The sequence below is a fragment of the Dermochelys coriacea genome, chromosome 1 (assembly GCF_009764565.3).
Source record: "Dermochelys coriacea isolate rDerCor1 chromosome 1, rDerCor1.pri.v4, whole genome shotgun sequence".
In the NCBI taxonomy this organism is placed as follows: Eukaryota; Metazoa; Chordata; order Testudines; family Dermochelyidae; genus Dermochelys; species Dermochelys coriacea.
In genome coordinates this window covers 187,604,538-187,627,528 of record NC_050068.2, presented here as the reverse complement: position 1 = coordinate 187,627,528, position 22,991 = coordinate 187,604,538, and the positions used below count along the sequence as shown (strand labels likewise).

General features: G+C 41.0%; 2 protein-coding genes across 8 annotated transcripts in view; one reads left to right on the top strand and one right to left on the bottom strand.

Annotated features, from left to right (window-relative positions):
* CRYBG3 (crystallin beta-gamma domain containing 3) overlaps positions 1 to 22,991 on the top strand; it is a 137,954-nt gene that overhangs the window by 108,179 nt on the left and 6,784 nt on the right. Inside the window, exons 16-20 of one of the 2 annotated variants that reach the window (XM_038388740.2) lie at positions 1,023 to 1,132; positions 1,635 to 1,761; positions 14,244 to 14,383; positions 18,074 to 18,197; positions 21,092 to 21,250. In XM_038388740.2, coding sequence (XP_038244668.1) covers positions 1,023 to 1,132; positions 1,635 to 1,761; positions 14,244 to 14,383; positions 18,074 to 18,197; positions 21,092 to 21,250 — 660 coding nt within the window. Of the gene's footprint in view, positions 1 to 1,022; positions 1,133 to 1,634; positions 1,762 to 14,243; positions 14,384 to 18,073; positions 18,198 to 21,091; positions 21,251 to 22,991 lie in introns of those variants that run through there. The other variant, XR_006279675.1, reaches the window with a different exon arrangement.
* Positions 21,624 to 22,991, bottom strand: part of RIOX2 (ribosomal oxygenase 2) — a 37,226-nt gene continuing 35,858 nt past the window's right edge. For all 6 annotated transcript variants that reach the window (XR_006279703.1, XR_006279694.1, XM_038388766.2 and 3 more), the window contains one exon: positions 21,624 to 22,850. Coding sequence is in view for 4 of the 6 variants with exons in the window: in XM_038388766.2 (XP_038244694.2) it covers positions 22,749 to 22,850 (102 nt within the window). In the remaining 2 variants the exon portion in view is untranslated. The remainder of the gene's footprint in view (positions 22,851 to 22,991) is intronic.

The window sequence follows — 22,991 nt, the reverse complement described above, 5'->3', positions numbered from 1 at the left end:
GTGTTTACCAGGAGATTAGGCATAGCATTAGAAAATACATTATGGAGAGCAATCCTGCAGTGGATTAAGGGAATAAAGTACATGACTAAATGACATGTGAACCCTCTTGTCAAAAACAATGGTAGAAATGCAAACCAGATTTCTTCATCCTTTTTCCTTAATTTTTAGTTGTATTGCTGTTGCTCAATAGATTTCAGCACATCAGTGGCTACCTAAAGTCACCCATTATCCAGAAACAAATAGTACCTGAAGGGCACAGAATTCTTAGCTTCTTCCCCAAACTGTAGACCATGGACTGTTTTCTGCTGTAGATTTTGTTTTTAACTTCTTTTAATGCAGCAATCCCTTTTGATGGAGAGATTGATACACAGTTCCTGAGCAGGATGTAGTTCTAAATGGCTCTAAAACTCTTAACTAAGGATATCTGTTTGTGCAAGTTTGTTGGGTTGGACTTCAGACGCTCCTAACACAGCAAGTCCTACCAGAAATTCTCAAGCAAGCTTTTTAAATAAGATGTCATCTCTGTTCAGTGTGATCACAGAAGATTCCAGGGCACTTTTTTTTTTAATTTTCTGCCTTGGTATCTTTTCACTGGTATTTCCTTTCCCCTTCTTGTTGTGCTCCAATTGGTTGCTGATCTGTACCCAAAATCTGACTGCATCTGAGTGGTGCTGTATGTATAAGGCCATATTTTTCAGTCCTATCATTGTGCTTTCTCTGGAAACACTCCTGTTACCATAAAATGAATATATACTTGCTACCAGTAGGAGATCTGCCTCAGTTAAGGACTGCAGAATCTGCCCATAGTTTATAAAACGCTTTGGGACCTTTCAAGAGGAAAGGTGCTATAGAAATTTAAGACATTTCTTCTCTTGGGAGTCCATTAGATTTGTATTAGTACTTCTTTAAATTGCATTGATATTTCCCTGTGCCTGCAACTTACTCTACTTATAGTGATGATGATGATGATGAGTACATTTTCTTTCTAGTCATCATATTTTTTTTTATTGTTGTTCTTGTAGCTCAAAGCTTTCAGTAACACACATTTCCAAGGAGCATGTGTAGATTTCACAGCAGAAGTTTCTGATTTTACATCATTCATACCATGTTCTTTTAAGGTTCTTCGGGGATGGTAAGTGTGTTGTTTTACCCACCATTTTAAGTAGTTAGAGAGCACTTTTTAACCTATATTAAATTTCAAATAGTCAAATATATCCAGTGCATTACCATCACTCTCCATATCGTCCTATGCCTACTCTCTTGAAACCTGCTTTGATAACTCTCTTCTTTCTGATGGAAGGGGACATAATACTTTTTGCTTTCCTATAGGAAAATCACAATTGCTGTGATTTGAATCTGCCTTTGTCTTGTTTAAAATTTCAGGGACTCAATAAAATAAATCTCTGTGTTCCATTAGCCCCCATTAAAGACCAGGTTGAGATTTGTATACCATGTGGAAGAGCAGCAGAAGCAGAAAATCGAATCAGTCTTTGGTTTCACTTTTTTTTATAGTACAACTTTAAAAAACAAACCTTGTTTTATTTCTCGTTCCCCTAGAAAATATTTGATCTTGAGAGAACTTGTTAATAACTGACTGCCTCAGTTAAACTCCTTTATTATGTTTATTCTTTCAGTTGGCTCCTGTTTTACCAAGGGGAAATTGCTGATAATCATTGTGTGCTGGAAGAAGGCCTCTACACTGACCTCACTTCCTGTGGCTGTCCAACAGTTACACTCAAATCCTTCAAGCCTGTGGAATATGTAAGAGCTTTATAGAAAGAATTCTATTATAGAATTCTTGCCCTACCCAGTCGTACACAGCAGTGATTGTATTAAAGAACAAAGTGTGATACTCAGGGGAAATGTTAAAATTGTTTTTTAGGCTTGTGGATTTTCAGTATTAGATCAACCCAGGGCCCCCACCTACCCCCCCCCACCACCATTCTGGGCAGAAAGTAGCTCTGTTTTTGTATGAGCTGAATTCATATTTGTGTTTTCAATAGTCTTTATAAAGCAGCCCAGCAAGATAGTAAGTAGTAGGTTTATACAAATGGAATATTCTACTTTATACTTTTGTCTCGTTATAGGGTTCCCTTTACAGTCCCTTCCCCAGCAGAAGTTCAGACTTTAACAAAAATTCTCTGCACAAAAGAACCTGTAAACTACATAACAATGCATATAGCTGCTATCATGATGTTAAATTTGCTAACCATAATTTTAGGGGAATATTTTACAGAAGTGTAATATTTGCCTTTTCTAAATGGGCATTAAATTATGTGTCACTTGTTAATACTACTGCATTTTGCCATCCAGAATAAAGGTTTATATTTCTGCTGCAGATTCAGTATATAATATTAAAACATATCGACAGATAAAACCTTTTAAAACCACATTTTAAAAGTTTCCAAGTGGGTGATATTTATTAAAAATGTCAAGATCCTTTTTCTAGCCATGAACAAGTTTAAAAAAAAAAATCATGGCTGGGGGGGCGGGAGAAAGGGTGGAAAGGATATTTGACTGGGTGAAGCCTTGGACTAGATCCTTGGCTGGTGTAAATGAGCCTGGCTGCAGTGACTTCGGTGAAGCTACACTAGTTTCTCCCAGCTGAGGATCTGGCCCTTGGACTTCATCCCTAATCCCTTTAGAATCCCTTGATGAGAAAGCGGGGCTAACTTAGTGAAAACACGGGTTTAAAAAGCCCGCTCCTAAGCAACTACAGCAGTTAGCGAACAGGACAGGAGCTAGCAAGTGGGAGTTTTGAGAGGGAGTGTGAGAGCCAGATACACCTAATAAACATTCTCTAAACTTAGGCCAAAAATGCCTCACAAAAGAAAAAAAAAACACATGCAAACAAAGAACAAACAAAAACCTGCAATAGTAAATATTATATAGTATAATATTGTATATATTGTCCCGCAGAAGTCCAGTATATAATGTCCCCCAGAAGTCGAGCAGCAAAATGGGGGCTACCCAGTTTTTGCACTGAATGCAACATGTACGATGATGTGCCTCGTGAGCAGGTGGCATATATGCATTCTGTGCAAGCAACTCATGGCTCTCAGAGACAGAGTACTAACCCTTGAGACCAGAGTGGCTGAACGGGAGGAACTAAGGGAGATGGAGAGATACATAAATGAGACTTTCGGGGACACAGTAGAGCAGTCCCATCCCACAGTCCGACAGCCTCTGTGCTTTTGAAGAGGATGAAAGTATTGAGGAAGGAGAATACTGAGCTGGAGCAGAGGAAAATAATCCCAAAGTTGGGTCCCTCCTTCCAGATGATGTCATAGTATCCTCTTGCACTGAGGTGATCTCTCTGGGGGAGGGGACCACTGTTGTTACAAAAAGAAAAGGAGTACTTGTGGCACCTTAGAGACTAACAAATTTATTAGAGCATAAGCTTTCGTGAGCTACAGCTCACTTCAAGTGAGCTGTAGCTCACGAAAGCTTATGCTCTAATAAATTTGTTAGTCTCTAAGGTGCCACAAGTACTCCTTTTCTTTTTGCGAATACAGACTAACACGGCTGCTACTCTGAAACCTGTTGTTACAAAGAGACAGTTAATAGCAATTTAGGATTTGATTATTAGAAATATATACTCTTGAGTTTGTGATGACCGTGGGAACTACGGGTTTGAAGGTTGTGGACCTCTCGAACTCTAGATAGACTTATGAGCAGTGTTGGGTCGTTTACAGCTGCATAGTTGCTAGCCTGGGCGTCTGACATTGAGTTCTGTGTCTCTCACTTGATTCCTGACACACTTCCATCTTGTCCCAGTATACAACTCCAAATGAAGAGAGAGCTACTGAGAGCTGGAAATGAGCTTCTTGCTAAGTATATACTCAGGTTTAACAGTCCCCACCTACAGTTCGTAACTGTGTGTGGTTTTTGTAGTGTTGCTACTTGTCGCAAGATTTCCAAGGTCATCCTGCCATTTTGGTGGTGAGCCTGAAATGTGCAGCAGGTCCCAAAATATCAGACATGGCAATGTTCCGTCATACCATGCCCCCCCCCTTTTTTTTTTTTGACTCAGTGTAACAATGTTGTGATGTGGGCATGTAGTTTTGTGATGTGATGTGGTAATGATCACGCTGTCATGATATGAGTTAGTCTCGGAGCAGCTTGGAAATGCATCATCTCTAAGACTGTGACTTGTGTAAGTACAATGTGTTGGGAGTCTGGGCTGAAGGAATGTTTTGTTGATATCAATAGGCTACTGAACTGGGAGAGAAGAACAGGCTTCGATTAGGGAATACTACAATACTTTACATCTATTGAATTTTGTTCTAACTTATGGCTGTTCAAGGGGGGCTGCCAGATATACTTGGGTGTGTATTAGAAGCTTGAAAATAATTTCTCTGCCTGATGGTTTTCCTGATTTAAACAACAAGGAGTCTGTTGGCACCTTAAAGACTAAGATTTATTTGGGTATAAGCTTTCATGGGTAAAAGACCCACTTCTTCAGATGCATGAAGTGAAAATTACACATGAAGGCATAAATATATATTGTCACATGAAGAGAAGGGACTTACCTTACAAGTGGAGAACCAATGTTGAAGGCCAATTCAGGGTGGCTGTGGTCCACTCCCAATAATTGATGAGAAGGTGTCAATACCAAGAGAGAGAAAATTGCTTTTGTAGTGACCCAGCCACGCCTAGTCCCTATTCAAGCCCAAATTAATGGTGTTAAGGTTGCAAATGAATTGTAGCTCTCCAGTTTCTCCTTGAAGTCTGTTTTGGAAGTTTTGTTGTTGAAGAATGGCTACTTTTAAATCTGTTGTTGAATGTCCAGGGAGATTGAAGTGTTCTCCTGCTGGCTTTTGTATGTTACCTTTCCCGATGTTTGATTTGTGTCCATTAATCTTTTTACGTAGAGACTGTCCAGTTTGGCCAAGGTACATGGCAGAGGGGCATTGCTGGCACATGATGGCATATATCACATTAATAGATGTGCAGGTGAATGAGTCCCTGATGGTGTCGCTAGAGTAGATATGGAGATAGAGAAGGCAACAGGGTTCGTTATAGGGATTGTTTGTTACAGGGTTTGTTACTCGCACAGATACAGACATCTTCCTCTCCAAGTGCAAACAGATGGACATCATACCAAATAGACAGAAGGTAAAAAATCCATTGCATTTGACATGCTACACTGACTATGGTGAGAGATTGTGCCACACATACTCCAAGAAACTGAGGAACAACCTGAACAGCAAACAGAAGATCAAGAATGAATTCTCAAAACCAACCTTCCACACAAACTTCCACGTGACTGGACTTTACAAAAACAAGACAAGCCATTTACAATGTACACTTTACTCCTCTACAGAGGAAAAAGGACGGTAAACTATCTAAACTTCTACATGCCACAGGGAGCTACAACAGTGGTATCCTTAATTCACCCAACAATATTGCTAATCTATCCAACCACACAATTAGCCCAGCAGAAGAGTCTGTCCTATCTTGGGGACTCTCTTTCTGCCCCACCACCCCCACACACATAATACAGTTCTGCAGTGATGTGGAAGCCTACTTTTGCTGTCTCCGATTCAAAGAATATTTTCAATACACCACTGAACAGAGCACTGACCTACAGGAACCCTCCTACCAATACTACAAGAAGAAGAATTCTGCATGGACTCCTTCTGACGGTCAAAATGACGGACTGGACTTCTACATAGAGTGCTTCTGCAGACGTGCACAGGCTGAAATTGTGAACAAACAGCATCCCTTGACCCATAACCTCAGCTGTACAGAACGCAACGCCATCCACAGCCTCAGAAACAATTCTATTAGAGCATACTCTAAAGTCTCTAAGGTGCCACAAGTACTCCTTTTCTTTTTGCGAATACAGACTAACACAGCTGCTACTCAGAAATAATTCTGACATTATAATCAGAGGAGATGCTGTAGTCAGTCATAAACAGGTCAAATTATGAGCAGGAGGCTGCCAGGCAACTCTCCAACACCACATTCTACAGGCTACTATCCCCTGATCCCACTGAGGAGTACCAAAAGAAACTACACCATCTGCTCAAGAAACTCCCTGCAACAGCGTGGGAACAAATCTACACAGACACACCCCTAGAGCCTCAATCAGGGGTATTTTATTTGCTGCCCAAGATCCATAAACCTGGAAGTCCTGGACGCCCCATCATCTCAGGCATTGGCACTCTTACAGCAGGATTATCTGGCTATTTGGACTTTCTCCTCAGACCCTACGCTACCAGCACTCCTATCTTCGAGACACTACCAACTTCCTGAGGAAACTACAATGCATTGATGATCTTCCTGAAAACACCATCCTGGCCACCAAGGTTGTAGAAGCGCTCTCCACGAATATTCCACACGAGGATTGACTACAAGCTGTCAGGAACAGTATCCCTGATGAGGCCACAGCACACCTGGTGACTGAGCTTTGTGACTTTGTCCTCATCCACAACCATTTCAGATTTGGGGACAACTTATAACTTCAATTCAGCGGCACTGCCATGGCCCCATAGTATGCCAACATTTTTGTGGCTGACTTAGAACAACGCTTCCTCAGCTCTCGTCCCCTAGTACCTCTCCTCTACTTATGCTAAACTGATGACATCATCATCATATGGACCCACGGGAAGGAGGCCCTTGAAGAATTCCACATGGAGTTCAACAATTTCCACCCCACCATCAACCTCAGCCTGGACCAGTCCACACAAGAGATCCACTTCCTGGACACTACAGTGCAAATAAGCGATGGTCACATAAACACCACCCAATATTGGAAGCCTACTGACTGCCATACTGAACCTACATGAATCCAGCTTCCATCCAGGACACATCACACGATTCATTGTCTACAGCCAAGCCCTAAGATACAACCACAATTGCTCCAATCCCTCAGACAGAAACAAACACCTGCAAGATCTCTATGAAGCATTCTTAAAACTACAGTAGCCACCTGGGCAAGTGAGGAAACAGATTGACAGAGTGAGATGGGTACCCAGAAGTCACCTACTACAGGATAGGCCCAACAAGGAAAATAACAGAACTCCACCTGCCATCACATACAGGCCCCAGCTAAAATCTCTCCAGCACATTATCAACGACCTACAACCTATCCTAGAAAATGATCCCCCACTCTCACAGGCTCTGGGATGTAGGCCAGTCCTCGCTTACAGGCAGCCCTCCAATCTGAAGCAAATACTCACCAGCAACTACAGACCACACCACAGAAACAGTAACCCAGGAACCAATCCCTCTAACAAACCCATTGCCTTCTCTGTCCCCATGTCTACTCTAGCAACACCATCATAGGACCCAATCATACCAGCCACACCATCAGGGGCTCATTCACCTGCACATCTATGAATATGATACGTTCCAGCAATACCCCTCTGCCATGTACCTTGGCCAAACCAGACAGTCTCTACGTAAAAGGATAAATGGACACAAATCAGACATCAGAAATGGTACCATACAAAAGCCAGTAGGCGAACACTTCAATCTCCCTGGACATTCAATAACAGATTTAAAAGTAGCCATCCTGCAACAAAAAAACTTCAAAAACAGACTTCAAGGAGAAACTGGAGAGCTACAATTCATATGCAACCTTAACACCATCAGTTTGGGCTTGAATAGAGATTGGGAGTGGCTGGCTCACTACAAAGCAATTTTCCCTCTCTTGGTATTGACACCTTCTCATCAATTATTGGGAGTGGACCACATCCACCCTGACCGAAATGGGCTTCAGCATTGGTTCTCCACTTGTAAGGTAAGTCCCTTCTCTTCATGTGCCAATATATATTTATGCCTTCATCTGTAATTTTCACTCCATACATATGAAGTGGGATTTTTACCCACGAAAGCTTATGCCCAAATAAATCCGTTAGTCTTTATGGTGCCACCGGACTACTCCGTTGTTTTTGTGGATACAGACTAACACGGCTACCCTTCTGATACTTGGTTCCTGATTTAATTCTGGCAAATATATTTTTCTGTGTTTCTCACGAAATTTAAGTGAACGTGGCTCCACTTTGGTTGGTTCCTGTTTCCGTACTAGTATCTCTGAATGAGCATGTCTTTCAGAACAAAGTTCACTATTATGATCATGATGGTGATTGATGATGATTGGCTGGGAAATAGCAGAGCAAAATTTATTGTAAATTCATATATGGGGGGATATTCACTTTGTCCAAACGTGTGGGCTGGCCCAAGCACGTTGCCTCCATGATGAATTTTGTGTGCAAAAAGGAGTCCTGACATGGTTCCCAAACCTCAAACATTATGGCAGAGTCTTAACACCTTCTCATTGCACTACTTTAATCCTCAACCATAGTAAGAGAGCATGTGTATATTTCTGTTCAGAGCTGGACTGAATGAGCAGATATATTGTCTGAGAGCTAAAAACATTCTTGAAATGGTTTTAAAATGCCCTAAATTGAATGGAAAAATTCTAATCTCTCTCCCTATTTCCTGCCTTCTGGTGACTGATCAAATTTTGCCTCCTGCCCTTGGGGAGCAGGAGAGGAAGGGAAGGAATGGTTCCTTTTGGTTACAGGAGCCTCTTTCTCTCCCTGTCTTGCTCCCTTTCTCCCACTCAAAGAAAAGGTGTCATCGAGGCCTTACCTTTTTTGTACTCTGCTTTCCACTTCCCTCAACTCGGGCTGAAGGAATCTGGCCTCTTGAAAATGTCTAAGGTAATAAGAGTGTAATCTGTAGGCCACAAGCCTATCTATAGCTTGATAATCTCTCCTGTGCTTACTGAGCATTAAGGTGAAGGGAAACAAGAGCCCTGCAACATCAAGGAACTAGTCTAGATTTTACTTGAAATATAAATTTGTGATACCATGAGCTGCTTCTGCTTCTGTAAATAGTGCCGCTTCTGCAAGCAAGTGCCCACTAAATTTTTTTTAATGTCCTGTTTTGAGTGGGGAAGGATATCAGTGTAAATATGTCATTCCAGTAAAGAATTTCTTAGAAATACAGCACCATAGTACTCCTTGAAGCTGTGACTGCTCTATCACAGCTGCTATTAAAAAGCCTCTGGGTGGTTGCAATGGCAGCATTCAGATTAATAACGCCTCTCATCCAAGGAGAAAGAAATTTACATTTTTTTAAAATAAAGTCTGTTGTGGTAGGTGTTCAGACCCATAATCCAGATACGTAAAACCAAGACACAGAGAGGATAAGTGACTTGCCCATGTTTGCCCTAGGAGTCAGTTCCTGAGTCAGGAATAGATCCCAACAGTCCTAACTCTGTCACCAGCTCTAAGCAATAGACAGCCCACAACAGTGGCTCACTTTGTACAGTACCAGGAATTAATAAAAATGAGAAAACATACAACTTGATACTCTTGGGGGAATTCTGCAACAAAAAATTAAAAATTCTGCACACTATTTTTTAAAATTCTGCAAATTTTATTTGTCAAAATAACTACATAATCATGCCAGTTTCAATTATTTTGGTAATTTATTTCAAAATACCTGTCAGCAAGTATGTCTGTAACTATACAGACACACACAAATTCCACCAGGAGTAGAGAGTTAAAGAAACCCCTATGACAACCCAGCTTCAGTTTTTGCCCTTCTCTCACCCCCCAAAGCCCAGCTGGAGTGCGAGACACCCACAACCCCTTCTCCCCAAGTCCATGCATGCGGTACTACAAACATTTAATATCCACTCAATCCCTGATATATTCCATTTATTCATCTGATAATTCAGTACAAACAGAAAGTGGGGAAAAACCTACCACAAATTTTGGTAACAGGGAAGGCAATTAGGCCCAAGTCCAAAATCTGCTGAAGCTGATGAGAAACCTTCTGTTGACTTCATTGGGATAGGACTCTTTCTTGTGAAAATCTATGTAATTTTTTATTTTATTATAGCAATGTATTTGTGTGTATGGTGTCTTGAAGCTATTTTATGTAGCAACTTTACTTAACTTCTGCGGGTCTGTCTCTTTGTGTTGAGGTTGGATGGCTTTGATTTTGGTTCTGGTTTTCATGGTATGGCACTTAAAAGTGAAAATGGAAACAAAAGCCGTTTGAAGGAAGCTGATCTTGTTTTAGTCTTTCTTTTTAGTATAAGATTTTTATATGTGCTTTCTGCATTGGTAAAATGTAAAATTTCATTCTGAATTCTGGAACATTTGATAGAGTGGTTAAATGAAGGTGAGATGGTTTGTGAATAGGGCTCAATGAATTGAGAGAAACCGTGTGAGACGTTAGCTTTGTAGAAGTTGAAGGTAATGCATATGTGGCTTAATCCAGCAATTGAAATGCTACTGTGGAGAGATAAATGAGTTTGGCAGTGCACCTACACCATCTGATGTATTAATACCAGAGTATTTGCACCTGTTAACCTAAAGAGTTAAATACAAAGATATTCTTTACTTATGGACACTCCTTCCTGAAATACTATGTAGAAGTATCCTCCCTTTCTCACAAGATTATGCTATAGATCATATAACGCTCCCTGTGTTTTAACTCCTTGCATCATAAATGGGGCTTTCCCCAGTATTAATTTTGTTTGAGTAAGGTGGTTTCGCTAACATACAAAAGTCACTTTCAAAGAATTCTTCAATACTTCATCATGCTTGTAATAGGGAAGTTTTTTTTTACAAAGGTTATAAGTATAACTTAGTTGCCAACGTTTCAAAATATTTTCCTGAGAGAACTTTTAGAGCTGCTGTGAGTTGGGCTGGGGCAGTTATTTTCATGTCCTGGAGAATCATAGAATCATAGACTTTAAGGTCAGACAGGACCATTACAATCGTCTAGTCCGAACTCCTGCACAACGCAGGCCACAGAATCTCACCCACCTACTCCTGTAACAAACCCCTAACCTATGTCTCAGCTATTGAAGTCCTCAAATCATGGTTTAAAGACTTCAAGGTGCAGAGAATCCTCCAGCAAGTGACCCGTGCCCCATGCTACAGAGGAAGCCAAAAAAACCCCAGGGCCTCTGCCAATCTGCCCTGGAGGAACATTCCTTCCCATATTTGGGGTTGGTGATCAGCTAAACCCTGAGTATGTGGGCAAGACTCACCAGCCAGATACCCAGGAAAGAATTCTCTGTAGTAACTCAGATCCCACCCCATCTAACATCCCATTACAGGCCGTTGGGCACGTTTACTGCTAATAGTCAAAGATCAATTAATTGCCAAAATTAGGCTATCCCATCATACCATCCCCTCCATAAACTTATCAAGCTTAGTCTTGAAGCCAGATATTTCTTTTGAGAATTGTAGGTGACTTTAATTTAGATATCTCGGCTTGCAAAATTCTGAAGGGAATGGGAGTTCAGCTAAGCAGCCAGAACACATGGAGACCTTGTCCAAAGACAGTCAACCTCCTCTTCTCCAGTGCTCCCCTCTCTCCACACACACACACACACACACACACACACTCTCTCTCTCTCTCTCTCTCTCTCTCTCTCTCTCGAAGCCAGGTAGTCCAGGCTTTTTTCTTGGGAGTTGGGGAGACTTGGGTGTTCCCCCTGTGTTGTGCGGTTGCTGGTGACTATTTGCTTCAGGTTGGGGGGCTGTCTGTAAGCGAGGACTGGCCTGTCCTAAAGTTGTTTGAGGGTTGGAGCCCTTTCGGCTCCTAATAACTGTCAAGCAAGTTTCCTTGACTCTTAACACAGACATGACCATGCTAGATCAGACCAGTGGTCCATCTAGTCCAGTTTCCTGTCTCTGATTGGTACCAGATACTTAAAGGAAAGCTCAAGGAAAACCTGATATAGGGAATTGTGGAATAACTTGCCCACATGACAAATTTCTTCCCAGTCCCCATTAGTTAAAGGTTGATTAATACCCTGATTTCATATCCCTTCCATAAATTTAGGGGTTTTTTTTAATATTGTAACTCTGAATATCCTTGTTATCCATATAAACATCATGTCCTCTTTAAATCTTGCTAAGCTGTTGGCCTCAGTGTTATCTTGTTGCAATGAGTTCCACAGGCTAGTTGTGCATTCTGTGAAACTGTGAACTGTAATTACACAATGGTATAGTTTTAGAAGCACTCCATAAGCCTCTGACCCAATAAAATATTTTTTTTCGAGTTGGAGGCACAGCTAGGAATATAGCAAAAATATTTTTTAAATCGTATTAGCTGGTCATGTTACACCACCGTCAGCTAACATGATTTTAAGTATTAAACTGCATCTACATTAGGTGCTAAGTGGTGTTTCAGGTGATGTTAACTCCTTTATTAAAAGAACCTTTTTTTCTTGTCAGTTCCTCATCTAGACAGACAGAGTTTAGCATGGCTGTCAGTCTCTCTTCAGGTAAAGAATTGAATTCAGAAAATAGGATTGTTGCTGATTTTGTGGCTAGGTGGAGAAACCTCAGCAGCAGCTGCCTGTGCTCGGTCTATTGCTATGAGTCTCACTTTCATTAGCCCTAAAATTAACTACTGAAATATTGAAATAAAGCACGCGTGTGCGCGCACACACATACACACACCCCACAAAAATTGTCCTGCCTCTTCAGAGAAGTGGAGGGCGGCAAAGGAAGATAAATGACATTTCATAATAAGGACATTGTCTTTGAATCTCATTTTTTGTGTTTTGGAGTGTTCAAGTTGAAAGCCCTTTCAAAGCTATCTAAAGATGGGTAACGTGGATTCTTCTCATTTTCAAGATGCTTGGCAAATTTTTTCTCATCATGTGCAATACTTCTAATAGTGCTACATGGTACTAGTTAGCAGAAGGAAGCAGTTTCCTGGAGGTGTAAGTTGAACAAGCAGTCGCATACCAAGAACAGTGAGTCAGGCCTGGTCTAAACTAGGGGGCGGGATCAATCTAAGATCTGCAACTTCAGCTACGAGAACAGCGTAGCTGAAGTCGACGTATCTTAGATCAATTTAGAATCACTTACTTCGCGTCCTCGTGGCGCGGGATCGTTGGCCACCACTCCCCCATCAACTCTGCTTCCGCCTCTCGCCCTGGTGGAGTTCCGGAGTCGATGGCAGAGCGATCAGGGATCGATTTATCGCGTCTACACAAGACACGACAAATCGATCCCCGATAGATTGATCACCACCTGCCAATCCGGCGGGTAGTGTAGACGTGGCCTCAGTGACAGTACATTCATAAGGCCTGTATCACAATTGAGGTCTTTGTGAAATACGTGTCACTAGAAACTCTTTAACTGTACCTCCTTGGTTCATTAAGTTTATATTCTCTTTATGATTGCATGGGCATAAATATTAATGTTAGATTTTTGTGTTTGGTTTGTGCATCTTCCAACTCTTAGGCCTCGTCTTCACTGAGGGGAAAAAAGGGTGCGTTTTTGCATCAAGAAAACAATCTCCATGTATATTCTGGTGAAGGCACAGGTAATTTTTAGCTGGATGTAGCTAGTGAGGTCAACTCTATACCCCGACTTAGAGTTTTCCTTGACTAGCTACATCAAACTAAAAACTCTAAAGTCCCTGGTCTCCACTAGGATTTTGCATCGAGTTATCTAACTTGATGCAAAAATGCATCTTTTTTGCAATGAAGATATGGCTTCCTTATTTGTGAAGTAGTGCTATGTATGTTCTACAGATTTCATCTTTGTACCTCATTTTCAAATAACTGTTATGATCTTTATCTAGAGTCAATAGTGCCAAAAGATGTGTTACCAAAATAAGTTAAAAATAACATTAGGTGAAAAGATTTGAATTAAAGTGAGTCCTAATTACTTGATATTTTTTCTGGCTCTTTTGAAGGGAACATTCCGATTCTTGATTTAAAAAAAAAAAAAATCCACAGTTTTGCAGTATATTTCTCTGTTCAATATTTAGGGCCAGATTTTCAACAGTATTTAGGTGACTAAAGATTCAGGTAGGTACCTAGAAGAATATTCAGCACCTAACCTGCCTACACACCTAACTTCCTATTTGAAATCAGTGGAAGTTGCATGCCTGACGTGCTTATGTGCTTTTGAAAGTCCCACTAGACACATCTGCATTTTTAGGAGCCTAAATATCTTAGCAAATCTGGTCATTAGTGTCCAACCAACAACCGCTGATGTCAATGGACACTACGCTGTGGTGGCAAACCATTAGATCATGCTTCCTCGACAAATATCAACTCCTAGGAAAGTTTATTATCCAAATCAAAAAGCTAAATTACTCATAAATGTTCACATTAAAATTAGACCAGAACCTCAGAGAGGTTAAAAACTGAAATGGACAAAGAAGGGTCCTAAGTAGCATGCCAACAAGGTGCAACTAGACTGTTTTGGGTAACTGTAACTACCACTCTCTCCTAGGTTTTTGCTGAGCCTTCCATCAGTCTGTTTGCACTGGAATGTTGTGAGGGCAGAGAGTTGCACTTCAGAGAAGCTGTCAGTTCTGTTCTGAACAAGGACCTTCACTTTTACACCCAGTCCGTATGGGTGAGAAGCGGTTTGTAAGTATGGTAGAAATATTTCAGAGACAGCATTTGTGTTCTCCTTCCTATATGATGAGTTTGCTATATTTTTTTTGGTTGTGTGTGATAAGTAAAACCGGAGTATCCTAAAATTTGGGGGAAATCAACATTGGAACTCATTTGTACCTAGACTTGAACCAAATGTGATAGTCAGTAAATCAAACTTCCTGCTACAAGAATCTGCCTTTTTATCTGCTTAAAAGAATAGAGTGAACAATAAGGTGTTGAGCAGGACAAACCCAGGAGCAAAAAGTAAAGCATTTTTAGACTGCCATATCTTCATATGGCCTGAAGCACTTACAGTACCATGACAGGGTTGGGAGTGGCATTGGGTTGGCCTCATTGAAATGCACAGCCTTATTTTTCACATAACCAGTTTTTGCAAAGGTGGTTAATGATTGAACTTTCTTTCTGGGTGATTTAAGTGGGTATTACCAGGGGCTGTAGACCCGTGGGTGAGTGTAAACTGCCCTCAGACAGCTTTGCTGGTGTGCTTTCCCTCTGGTTTCAACATCACTGCTATTCCAATCCTGAGCCCTTACTAAATAGAGATTGTTTGCTTTTGTTGCGTGGTAGCTTACAGGCCAGGGACAAACAGCAGCAAGATTTGAAGTTGTGAATAACAAATTAATTTTCCTTGTGACCTAATCCAGTTTTAGTTTGAGACCTTTGGAGAGGAAAGGCTAGTGTTGTGCACATTTGCCACCTAGCTGCTAACATTTCATTTAAATATGAACATGCACATATTCCTGCCTCCTTGGAGTTAGCACGGTTTGCCATGGACCAGCACAGAGGAGTGTCCTTTCCCTTAAGGATCTGCTTGGAGGGGATGTCTGTGGGCTTTCTCTGTCTCACATTGGGATGGGTGTGGGAGATATTAAATCCTCCACCTTAACAGGATTGGCTGGGATGGGAGGCTGGGGCCCATACAAGGGAGAAACTGGGTGAGGGAGTAAGGAGCATTAACCTTCCCTCTCACTATCGCTGGCTATGTTAACAAGGCTCTCTGCATCTGGGAGGAGTCAGCGCAGGTATGGAAAAGTCCTGAGGGAATCTCCCCCAGGGCCAGTTCAGGGTTGGAAAGAAATTTTTCCACCTCCATAGCAGTTTTGGCTGAGCTGCTGATGGTTTTTCACCTTTTTCTGAGCATCTTGCAATATCTCTGGGTCAGGATTGAGGGAATAGGTGTTGGACAATTGTACGGCTTTCATTGGAATTCTTTCTGGGTGGTCCAGGAAGGGCTTGTTTGTCTCAACTAAGAGTCCATGCAGCAAGATTTAGGGTTTTCTTGTCCTGTTGTCCCAAAATGCAAAGTCAGCTTTGTGCAAATAAAGAGGCTAAAGACAACTACAAGTCTGTGTATATGGGGTTGGGAGTCTTACTGTCATGCACAAGCCTAAGGCAGTAAAGGAAGAAGGCTAGGTAGGGATTGCAGCTTGGAGGGGGCCATATCCCTGAGTGGCTGGGCATGGACATGCCTATAGACCTTAAAGGCTTTGGTTGAAAGGAAACCATAAGGACCGTGGGCTGCTGGGTACCAGTTTTGGTTATCTTTGAGTTAAGTTTTACTGTGATTTAAAAGTTCAGTAAAACTGCAACAGTGGCCTTTAAACCATAAAAGCAATAAGAGTTTTATTGGCAACACACCCACAGTTGACGCTCAGATTATCTTCATATTAAACTTTGATCAGCTATTAGAATTCTTTCAGGTGTGCCAAGTCACAGAAAGTCATCCTAGCTATTTGTGCTAACAAAATGCTCGGAGTAGGTCTACACTACAAACTTGCATCAGCGTCACTGCAGCTGCACCACTGCTTCTGGTGAAGATACTCTAAGCTCTCCTGTGAGCTTAATAACTCCACCTCCACAAGAAGTGGTTGCTATGTCGGTGGGAGAAGCTCTCCTGCCGACAAAGCACTGTCTAACCCAGCACTTAGGTTGGTGTAATTATGTTGCTTGGGGGTGTGGATTATTCACACTCCCTAGTGACATAGTTATACCAAAGTAATTCTATAGAGAAGATCAGGGGTCAGTCTAAATGACTCTTCCTAGGTTTATTTCCAAGAACAAGACACAGATATGTCTCTGCAGCCGAGTGTGGCAAATATGTAAGTCTATTGCAAGACAATGGGTTGAAAAAGCTTAAGTCTGTGTTCTTTTAATCCTATTTGAATGCGCACCTTTATTTGTGCATTCCTTTGGCTGAGGTCTGTGTCACCCGAGTGACAGGACTAATCACACTGCACTGATTTCCTCATGAGCACAGAGTTGTAACCTCATGTTCTCTATTGAATACCCAGGGTAAGCGCTGTGTTTTTATGGCTGCAATTCACATTCTCTTGTTTATTGAAGACAGGAGCAGTTCAACACTTGTCTTTCTATTATTACAAAAACATCTTCTTTCCCTCTCTCCTTTTATGCACTAGAACAATGTTTTGGTAATAGACACTGCATTTACATTGAGACTATTGGGCACTGCTAAGACTGAAGCTCTTACCCCCAAGAGTGCAGTGATTTTGCCCAAAAGCATTTTAAAAAAATAAAATTGCCAGCAATACGGTAAAATAAAAAGGAAGGAATTATAACTGTTGTCAGTCTTATTAAATAGCTGTTAGTCAGGACTTACAGGACCCCTTTGAGGTTTATACTCAAATGTGCACTGCCTGTGAGTGAAGTATGCATGATCAGAAGAACTTTCTCCAAAGTCGCACAGTGAGAGAGGCAAACGATGGACACTAGAACTCCCATCACGCTTCAAGCAAATAAAATAGGAAATGTAGTAAAAATAGTGCATGCTTTATGCTCAGATGCGCTCATGAGAAGAGCATGAAGGATTCACAGTCCACAAAAGAACATCCCTTAGATACAAATCCAAGATGTGAATATCTCTGATGCTCAAAGATACAGCTTGCAAGCAACACTGTAATGTGTGTAGACTGGATGGTGTACAGTGGAGGAGCAATTTGTGTGTTGCTCTTGGTATATTTTGAAAGTGGTATTCTAGTACAGGTATATATGGTATCAGTGAAGTGTTATGCTTCTACAGTTAGTAATACTGTGATTGAAAAGATGTTTTTACTATATAAAATCCTGTTGTAGCAGTTCGTAACTTTCTGAAAGTTAGTTAGGATTAAATTTCTCATATCTGTTCTTGGTCCTGTAGTGCAGTTTGGTATAACCTTGTTTGGCTCTTCTGTAGTTCGTTTCACATGTTGACATAGTTGTGTGAGATCCTGTTTTGCCCTCTGATAACTAAACTTTGTGGCAGTGTAGTGTGCTGCAAAGCCTTTCTCTGTGCTCCATGGGGTGACCTGTGTAGTTCGCTTTTGCAATGCAGCAATCCCACGCACATGCCTGTTAAACCTGTAGACACCATCCATGTCTACAGAGGGATTTTTTTTAATCTTCATGTGACCGGGTCAAAAGTTTAAAGTAGTTTCCAGGTTTCATATTCATATTAGGGAATAAAAAATAGATCTTGATATAGAAGAAAGCTCTTAAGCCACTTTAGGCACTCTACGTATTTGGCACAGTAATATAAATACAGTGTAGTACTACCATGGAAAGCCTTTGGGTTTAAAAATATTGTATTAAATATTATTTATGTAGCTTTGTTTTGCCATATTTAGAGTCTAGCATCTTAGGGGTTTGTTTTCTATCTTTATTCAGGTGGATTGCATATGAAGGAGGAAATTTCTCAGGAAAACAAATTCTGCTAGAACCCAGCAAGATTTCAAACTGGACTGAATTAAGTGGCTGGAGCGTAATTGGCTCCCTTCGTCCTATGAAGCAGGTACTGTAGGAAAGTGTTTTGGGAATAAGCCCTTTTTCACTTCTTTAAAAAAATAATTTAATACATAAATATCAGCTGAGAAATCTGACCAAATACTGATTCTAATGAGGCTAATGAGAGTTCTGCCATTGATTTCAATGGGACCAGTATTTTATCCCTGAAGTTGGGTTCTGGTGTGAGCTAATAGGCCCTTTCAAAAGTTACTGAAGTCAAGAAGAGCCTTTCCATTGACTGCAATGAGCATTGGATCGGCCCTTTAGAGAGGAATAGACTTGTTTAAAGACTTCAAATTATAGAGAATCCACCAATTACTTTAGTTTAAACCTGCAAGGGACCCAGGCTCTTTTCTACTGTGAGAATTTTTTAGTAACTTAATAAAAATGGAGAGTTTATTAAAGCTTTTAACTCAATGTCTCCTTTAGGTTCTGCACTGTTTTCAGTTTTCACTGTATAATAATAATTAATAAGCAAAACAAACCTGTATTGGCCTATAAACAACCTAAATTGAAGTGATGGAACTATTTCCCCTGATGGATTTTATTGTATTTTTTCCATTTAAGGAGGCATACGGGGTAATTTTTAGCAATAGATTCACTTTGGAAAATGTTCTAGTGAGCCAGGATGATGATCTGAGAACTGGATTAACACAGAAGATTTTATTCATAGGTTTTTTTCAAGATTTAGAGAAGTGATTTAGGTGATCAGGATTTTATGTTCTGAAATAGAAGAATACCAGAGACCATTATGAATGTTATCTGGAATACTTTAGAACTGGTAACCCAACTAGTGATCCATTGTAGCTTCATGTTGGCTACAAACGAGCCTGATAATTGAGTCAAGACAATTATTGCTAATTTTTCTAAAAACAAAGGTCAGAATTGTCAGAGTATCCTGGCTTTTCAGTTTATACTCTGGGTATTTCTTGTATTTGGTCAGTTTAAAAGTATGTTTCTGAGCTCAGGCACTGTTAAAAACGTTTTCTTAACATTTGAATAATAGTTTAAATCGTACGTCAAGCATTTCTGTTATCATGCGGGTTGCACTTAAATTTAGTTACCAGACCTGACAGCCAAGCGTTTTAGTTTTGCTGCCAGGTGCCATAAGTATTTGGATCATAATAAACTGGAGGTAAAAACAACTGTCCACATGTTACTGCAGAGTGGTATAGTGCTATCCAGGGTTGGGGGTGGAGAGGGGTGTGTTCGGTGCAGAGGTGTCAATTCATTATTTAAATATTTTTCTGCTCTCATTATGTCTCCTCTTCTTGGGAGGAGGTTCCTCTGAGGATGCCTCCATTTTCTACCCCATAATCCTTGCGGTGCTGACACCCATCTCTGAAAAAGGAGAGCTGGACACTGCAACCTGTGTAGCCTGTCATTGCTGATCAGAGCATTGGTCAGTAGGGTTGCTTGAGAGCAATGTGAGGCACTCCCATCCCCTAGGCCAGGGTAGCCAAACTTACTGGCTCTCCGAGCATAGCCAATCTTCAGAAGGTTGAGAGTCAGGGTACACCTGCCGGGGCTTGGGGCTTCACCTCCACTCTTGCTGAAGCCTCGAGACCCCTCCTCTCTGCTAGGAAGAAGTCTTTACCCCACCAACCCTGCTGCAAGGCAGAGGTCCCCAACTCCCCCCCCCCCCCAGCTTGGTAGTGGAAATGGGTGGGTGGGTGGGGGTGTGTGTGTGTGTGTGTGTGTGTGTGTGTGGAGGGGCTCCGTGAGCTCCACTTTAATGGTAAAAGAACCACATGTGGTTCGCGAGCCACAGTTTGGCCACCCTTGCCCTAGGCACTGGGATTGCTTGCTCCATAGACCTGCCGTTGGACAGCTGATCTGGACTTTTACTGTCTGTTAGTTACAGCCTTTCACTTCAGATACATCACATTCCTCTTTCATGTCACTTGCATTTGGGCATGCAAATCTGTCAAGTCCATTCTCTTGCCATCACAGAGGCTCCAAGGAATGCTACAAGATGCTATTTTTTTTTAAATGCTGGTTTTTATGTATGCATGTAAAGCTGCTTGGATCGCTAAAGGGCATGCATATTTGTCTAGCTGCCAGTGTCTTTGGTGTAGGGATATGATCTGGTCCCAAAGGAAGGCGGAACAATATTGCAAAAACAATCTGCAGCTTGTTTGCTTATTTTCTTCTGCCTTCTCAATGATGTGTAACAGAGCGAAATCCAAGTTTTCAACTTAATAACTAGCAAAAAGATAGTGAAACATGTCGGAAGTGACTACTACTTAATGGATGGACAAAACTTATTCGCTTAATAACTTTAATGCAGATTCTCTCTAACGGTGCGACACATTTGCAGATGTTTTGGGGTGGGCTTTTTAGGGCAGGATTTTAATGAGCAAGGTGCTTAGATTTTAATTTAAAAAAAAAAATCCCAGGAGGAATTTTGTCAGCAGCTTTGAACCTCCTTTTTTCAATAAAGACCCCTATAACTCACAATGCACTATACTGGTGCTGTTTCAAAGGCACTGAGGTATGTCATGGAGGAACTGTTTCTTAAGCTATTACCTCTCAATAACAACTTTGCAGGCTTCCCCTGTAAGTGGATACCAGTTCAATGCCCTTTTTTGTGTGTGTGTTCATGAATAGCAAAAAAGTATAACGTGAATGATGGGGATGGCTTCTCATTTATAGCCATTGTTGCTTGTGACCATCCACCTCCCATACCTTGTCTCTTACAACACTTTTGTAGCATGTTCTTTCATTACCCAAACCCACTTCACAACCTGTCTGAAACTGAATATGTAAAAGACATTTTGGAATGGAAAATAAATTGGGGGAAACTGCTGTAAGAATGATAGTTCTGGGGGAGCTGGTGGGAGGGTTTGCTCACACCTTCTTTACAACATGAACAGTATAATGGTGCTTTTCTAACTATAGCCGGCAGTTTACTTCAGAATAAAGAACCGAGCCCAGGATAAATACTTGACAGTCACTGGAAACCTATCGGATGCAAGAGCTACTTCAGTGTGTGTTTCTCCATACAATGGCAAGAATACCCAGATCTGGCACTACTGTCACGGACTCTTCAAATCCAAGGTGAGTTACTGAATGTTGGAAGTGCAATGTATAAACCTACTCTCCTTTTGTCTTGACTGTGAGCCATTTTCCATGGTCCCCTCCCGCATCCCTATAATAGCCTTCCTCTCTTCATGTGCCTTTCTTCCATCAGAGCACTTCTTAAACCCCACTTCCTTCTATCACTGATTCCCTTCACTGTCTCCTCCCTGGGGTCCTGGAGCAATTTATATAGTGGGAGTGCTGAGAGCCATTGAACCAAACTGTAAACCCTGTATGTGTTGGAAACCATATTAAGCCAGCACCCCTAGATCAAACATCTCTGCTTCTCCCATGCCTGAGTCTTACATCTTACTTCTTTGTATTATCTGTGTCTAAATTAGACAACAATTCCTCCTGGCAGGAACCAAGTCATCTTTATAAAGCACAATGCAAGCGCTTTGGTTGCTACATAAATGAAAAACATTGTTTAAAAAATAAACAAAAGCCTTTTAACCTTGTACAACTTTTTAAAAAACTTCTTTAACTTTCCAGCATGTTTTCAGGTAAAGGTGCACTTGCTCTGAACATGTGATATAGTCACTTCTTGTGTAAACATCTGTGCAGTGAGATGAAAATGTACCCCTGGACATGCTACGGCCCTGTCTGTTTTCCCCATTGTGTTTTGCTTTCTATCTGTTAGGTACTTTTTAATGGGCCCCCCCACTTCCATAATATCTGAGCACTTCATAATCTTTTAATGTGTTACTCCTCACAACACCCCCATTAGGTAGGGAAGTGCTATTATCCCCATTTCACAGATGGGGAATGGAAGCACAAGACAAAGTAACTTGCCCAAGGTCACACAGGAAGTCTGTGGTGGAGCAGGGAATTGAATTTGAACCCGGGTTTCCAAAGTCCCAGGCTAGTGCTGTAATCACTGGGCACCATCCTTCCTCATTTTGCTTTGCTTATGTACTAGTAATATGCTGGCGGTATTGTCTCGGTAAAAATTGTATAAATTGTATTAATCCATACAATGATAATTATATTAATTGAGTTGAAGAAAGAAAAACTGCCGTTTTGGTGCATAGTTGTACTGTTCAGACACAACCTTAAGTGGGGCCCAGTGCAGAGTCTCAGATCCCCAGGTGGTGCTTTTGGATGAATTCTGCCTTGGGGAGACCAAATTCCTCCTGGAGCAACACATGTGCAAGAGGAGTGCTCCTCCTCCTGATCCCGGACCGGATAAAAATCAATGATTTTTAAAAATTTAAATACGGTTTTTTGGTTTAAATTAAATACAGGTCTGTGTTTTTTAAAATGGTCAACCTATGTTAAGGTTTCAATTTATTGTAATCTATTAAAATTTAAATAAAATACACAATATTAAGCAATACCTATTTGCTGACAAGTTTAAGGAAGTCAAACCACTGAACTGGTGGAAGTCACTGGCTGAGCACCTGGACTAGAGTTTGTTGAAGTGCTAAACCAGCTTTTGACAGCAGTAGCCTCTTCTGAGGGTGCAGAGAGTATTTCTTCATATTGGTTTATTCAGGTAGTTCAGTTCAGTGACTAGTTCATTCAAAGTTAAACCAATTGGAAACTGAAAAATCGGAAAAGTTTGTTTTCCTTTTCCAATCTATGAATAAAAACAAGATGTGAGAAGATGAAATCTTCTAGTTCTAAAATCTTGAAGGGCATGGTGACCCAAAACAATCTGTTCAGTTCACTCACTACAGATAATACTTCCTCTGTTTAATAAATTATTTTGTTTTAAATG